At 42.1% G+C, this 5,526-nt stretch overlaps 1 protein-coding gene across 1 annotated transcript in view; it reads right to left on the bottom strand.

The window, feature by feature from the left end:
• OLFM3 (olfactomedin 3) overlaps positions 1 to 5,526 on the bottom strand; it is a 23,224-nt gene that overhangs the window by 1,583 nt on the left and 16,115 nt on the right. The window contains exon 6 of the mRNA XM_009333736.1: positions 786 to 892. Within this exon, the coding sequence (XP_009332011.1) occupies positions 786 to 892 (107 nt within the window). The remainder of the gene's footprint in view (positions 1 to 785; positions 893 to 5,526) is intronic.

Genomic DNA, 5,526 nt, shown 5'->3' with positions numbered 1-5,526 from the left:
GGCCCATGGGGATGGTTCTGGAGCAGCCACTGGCGCTCTGAGGTGGCAGAAGAAACTTCCTTGGGAACAAGATGGGGCTGAGCGGAGTTTGCCGCTCTCCTAAAGGTAATTGAGATTCCTGGGGCCGGCAGTAAACCTGCACGGACACAGCGGGCAGGGGAGAGCTGCACGCAACTCTTTAGTTATTACCATTTGTATGTTGCCTTTTCTATCGCCTTTGGTTTTTATCGTGTTCCAAAAATGAAACTTCTGGCTCTCCTTCAAAAGCCCTTTGACGGAGGGAGCACCTCCTCAAAGCTGTGGCCAATTTGAGATCCCATTGCAGATCCGAACAATAACGTAACTTGGATCTGAGACGGCAAATGGCCCGAATACAGCTTTTATGGGGCCTAATCCTGCAACTTTTGACTGTGCTGCATTACGGGTTATGCACTTGGGTAAAAGCATTGGTGCTGGCGTTATATTACTTGGGTTCTTAAAGACCCAAGCTCAATTAAATATGGTAGAAAGAAAAAAAAATTGTGTAGTTGGGTCAGATAGGAGTATATCAGCCCTGAAACAGTTGAAGGAAATTGCACAAAGGCGCTTCGCTAACTTTTGTCTTTGGATATTTCTGCACAAACACTGTTGCTTTTTTTCTGAAGATGTTTAACAGTGAAGATGGTGGAAGTAGAAGAAACATGCTTGCGAGTGTAACCTCCTAGGGAGAAAATATCTTTTTAAAGATTAAAATAAAGCAAGTGAAACTCCAGAAGGACACAAAGATATTCGGTGCCTTAACATACTCGGTTATTTTTCTCTGATGCTAATGGATCTGTCATCCAGGCTCCAAATCGGGTTCCGGATATCTTGACTGTAATGGGGCCTGTAATTTTCATCAATTTGCCACATGCTGAAATTAGAAAAACAAATGCATTAATGCAAATAATTACACAACTCTCCTTGACATCAGTCAGAGCACAAGACCAATTGCTCTAAGCTAAATAGTGGCTCCAGGGGATTCAGGCTTATGTTGAAGATGGATTGTCATCTTCACTGTATGAACTCTTCCGTATCAAGCAGTAATATAAATATGTTAAAAATACATAAATAAAAGTTTATTTGTGTATATTTTGGTTTTTATATATTTTAAAGCACAGTTACATTTTCTGGGCGTAAAGAAAAATACAACCTAGTAAAATATCTTCTGAGCTGAAGTGAATAACGTTTAATAATAAATGAAAAGACGACACAAACTCCCCTCGCTTTTGCCTTCAGAAAGTTCAGTGCAAGGCTAGGATTGATGGATGGTTCAGTTTTCCATTGGCCGGGGTAACGAGGAGGTTAAGGGCGGACAGGAAAAAACGAGCTTGTACACAAAACGTATAGCTGTACACAAATGCCCGTGTCTGTCTGCCCTGCGGTTACACACACGTGGCCGTTCCAGCACTAGGGGCCTGTCTGAAGTTAGGAAAGCGAATATGGGAATTATTCAGCAACCTTGGCTGTATCAGTTGGCTTCTAATCCATTAGGCTGTCTCATATTAGACTGTCTGGGAGGAAATAATGAGAGTCGATATGATCTTGGATGCTGACCTTCCTAACAATCCAAAAATCGATATTTAGGGAACATTAATAACATACCTATTGGCAACAAGCCCCTGGTGGAATTCATAAGTTTACCAAGAGGCTTAATATCACACGGTGTGTAGGTGATTAGCTGAAATAGCACGTTTCTGAAGAACAGATGTTCCATAAGAATGTAAAAAGAAGTGACGCATTTCATTTATTTCTTTAATTTGAAAGTAAGTGTTTCTCCATGATACATGGGTGTGCTATATTGTATAACCCTATCTGTCTCGGAAATGTGGAAAACAAACTGTACCTGGTGTTGAGAGTGAATTTATTCAGTTCAAAAGAGAAGGTGACATCAAGCCTGGATTTTCTACTTTATGTAACTGGCAAGGAATGTATTGTGCAAGCCTGTTTCAGGCAATTAGAAGGGGGTTAATGCTGTGGTGACAGCTCAGGGGCTGCTCGCGGGGATTTCGTTCCCGGCCAGGGAGATGGAGTGTAATGGAAATGAAGATAACCGAGTACATGCTGAGACCTCAACGAGCAGGGTAGGCTGTGTCTATTTTCTGGGTCAATTCAAAGGCATTATTATTTACGTATCTTAATCTATGTATCTTACAATCTTTTGAAGATATTTTGGAATTTCCCACTTTATAGAATCTTATAGCTTTTCTACAGTTGGTTATCATAGTACATAATCTTTTATTGTGGAATTTTTTGTAGATAGGCTTCTAGCATTGCGTGCTGAGTGCTGTTTTTCTACAGCAATGAACTGCTATTAGCTTGGAAAGTAGAGGACTATATCCTATCACGGTGAAGGCTTTTATTTCTAGGTGGTATGTTAGTAAATAGTATCAGAAATGGGCGTGAGGTAAACTGAAGCCTTCAGAGGGGTTTGATTTGGAATAAAATTATCAGAAAACTAATAACGAGTAGAAAGAAGTCAGGAAAAAATTAACTACTGAATTTGTAGTTTTTAAGATAATTAAAATACAACGAATGTCTGAGTTAAAGAGTATACCGATTGGTGCCTTTAAAACACAGTATTGAAATTAGTAGGAAAACATAACCAAAGAATGTGGAATTCTGAACCACTGTTTCTTCCATTTAAAAAAATATCCAGGAAGCTAAATGTGGAATCAAAACCGAGCTGTGAAATTTCGCTTCTGAGCGGACAAAACTTAGAGAGGAGCCCACGGCAGAGATGTGGGGGTGCTCACAGAGCCCACCTTTGGCATGTTAACGCCACGTCTCGGGGTAGGCACGGGAGCACGCGTGGCGTGAGTCGCATTTGCGAAACTGCTGGCACGATGACTTTAGCCGAGGCCAGGCAGAGCAGCCACCCCACCGGGTACCGCGAGCAGCCAGCGCTCGGCGAGTGGAGTCAGAGTACGGGGGCGGTGAGCCCAGTCCCGCGGCCAGGGCAGGGGCCTGTGAACTCACGGGCTTTCTCACCGGCGCGTGTGTTGGCGGATTGTGGGGAGCAAGCACGGGCACGCGTCAGGCTCGAGGCCCCACGTCTCCAGCAGGAGAGCTGTAAAAGGAGGGAGTGTGCTTGTAGCCCACGCCGGCTGTTGGGGGGGTGGTGGTGGTGGTGTGTGTGTGCATGCACATAACTCCATGGGTGTCTGTGTGCGTGGTGCGCTATGTGCGACTGGAACTTTTTGATACTAGCTAGAGAAGGGTGCCCAGAAATTTGTAGGCTTATTAACGTTTCTTAAGTGTCTAGTACTCTGGTTCGTCTGTTGTATTACTTGTATTGATCCTGAATGTACAGTTCACTGATTGCCAGCTAATTACATGCCATTAATAATTAATAAACCTCTTCAGTCTTGATTTGGTTTAAACTGTATGAACCGAGCAGCCTTCCACTGTGACGGGAGTCAGATGCTTCTAGAGCGTGATCTTTCAAAATGTACTGGGATACCGTTCAGTGTGAAAAAAGAGCTGATGCTGTACTTCAGCCGCTAAATGATTGGCGGTTTGCGTCAAGGTATATTTATGTGGTTAAATTTTTATTCCCAGATAGCATGTAGTGATATCAAGAAAGGAAGGCTGTTAGGACAGCTGCTATATAGCTGAGGGGCAGCTGACTGAAAAAATGACAAAGCTTCTCTTTTCAGCATAACAAAACAGAGCATCTTGTGAGAGGCGCGAGGATTTTTCTTTTTTCTCCTGCCCTGTAGTATGTCCCATCTTTTCTTTTCCTTGTTCGTTAAACAGAAACCCATAAATCTGCCTCTTTGTGATATAACTTGATGGAACTGGTATTTAAAACTGAGGAGTGATACTACAAGGATTTTTTCCACCTATGGTAAGCCATTCCCACTGCAGTGATAATTCATATCCCATCAGCAGGTTTCTGCTGTAAACCTCAGCAGTACCCGAGGCCTGTTGGCCTACTTGCTGACAGCGTGGGCAGTAAGAAGGAAGCAACAGAGCTGTCAGTGCCCACCTCTGTCTTGTCATCACAGCCTCCTTACAGCTGGGAGCTCCTTAGGCACAGGAGCTTAATATATGAAGTCTCTACCAAAATTCTAGTCCTGTAAGTCTAATACCCTGCTATTGCAGACAGCCTTCTTGTAAAATTGTTAACATGATTTTAAAAATGGGGAAATATTGTTTGCACTTGCCTACCCTCACCCTCCAACTGAAGGTTGTTTCAGAACCTCGCTCTTCTGTTAATTTGAAAAATGTTCAGGGCCAAGTACGTCGGTGTTATCTGTCTTGTCTTTTGAGTAGTCAGAACTCAAACCATTGCTTCCAGATACATGCGGACTGGCACCCCTTATCAGTAAGTTCTCCGAGTTCAGAAAAGAACTGCTTGAAAGAACAGGACGAGGCCCCAAAGCATGTCTTGGCTGAATGGTCAACTTGATACATCAGCTCATGCTGTTTTGAACTGTTTAAGGCTGCACAAGTGACTTTTGTAGAAGTAAATTGTCCCAAGTATTCCACAAATCATCTGGCTTGCTAAATACTGGTCTTGTGAATGCAGTGAACCTATTGCTGACTGATGATGCAGGGAAATGTGAGACTAGGAGAAAGTAGTTGAGGCCAAATTGTCCTCCCCTTCTCGTTGAAATCCCTCTGAAATTCAGTTCACGCTTTATTCTGTCAAACCTTCAGACAGCCCTCTAATGCAGTGTTGCTTCCAGTATTTGACTGGAAGTTAAGAGAATCAAGTGAATGCAATTAAGAAAACAGTAAAACGAATTTCTCAGTCTTCAAGAGAAACGTATCGTCGTTTTCTCCAGTTCTGTCTTTTGGAGCCCTACCTTCAAATGCGTTTACCCATTTGTTACAGCAGACCTATAAAAATTGGCAGAATCGGGGTCATTTATGTTTTGTTCATTATAAAGTAGCAAGTGTGCTGTCTGTGCTGAAGTATTATTGACTTACTAATACAATTAAATAACTTATTCCAGATGAATATCACAGCATTTTGATGACATGTTACTACAATACGCAGTTTAGCAATCTGTTTAACACTGAAATAATTAGCGATACTGACTTTATAAAGAGAATGCCCTTACAGCTTGCCCAAACCTGATCTTGCATTTGATACAGAAATTAAATGAATGACAACTCTTTCAAGAGTGAAGCTCAATATAATGTTTAACAGTTCACTGATAAAGGAAGGTGAATTTTCTGTGTGGTTGTAAGCACTTCCAACTTCGCATTCAGTGCAAGAAATTTTCCTCACTCCTTCACCAGAATAGGAAACAGCTTCTTCTTGGCTACTTAAGTGTAAAACGTGTTGATCTAATCCCAGCCTATATTCTTAGCTGCAGAATGAACCTTATAATTGTTCATGTGGCTATATTGAAATTGATCTTGCATGCTGAGGTTTCTTGCTAGGGAATGGTGATACTACTGAAAAGCAGGATCATTTACTTAACACTTTTGTGGCATGGCAAGTCTGGGAGGCTGAAATTAAAAAAATGCCCATTAGTTTCCAGTTGAGACTTT

The sequence above is a fragment of the Pygoscelis adeliae genome, unplaced genomic scaffold (assembly GCF_000699105.1).
Source record: "Pygoscelis adeliae isolate BGI_AS28 unplaced genomic scaffold, ASM69910v1 Scaffold10, whole genome shotgun sequence".
Classification (NCBI taxonomy): Eukaryota; Metazoa; Chordata; class Aves; order Sphenisciformes; family Spheniscidae; genus Pygoscelis; species Pygoscelis adeliae.
Note: the sequence above shows the minus strand (reverse complement) of the source record. Positions and strands in the feature narration are given on the sequence as shown.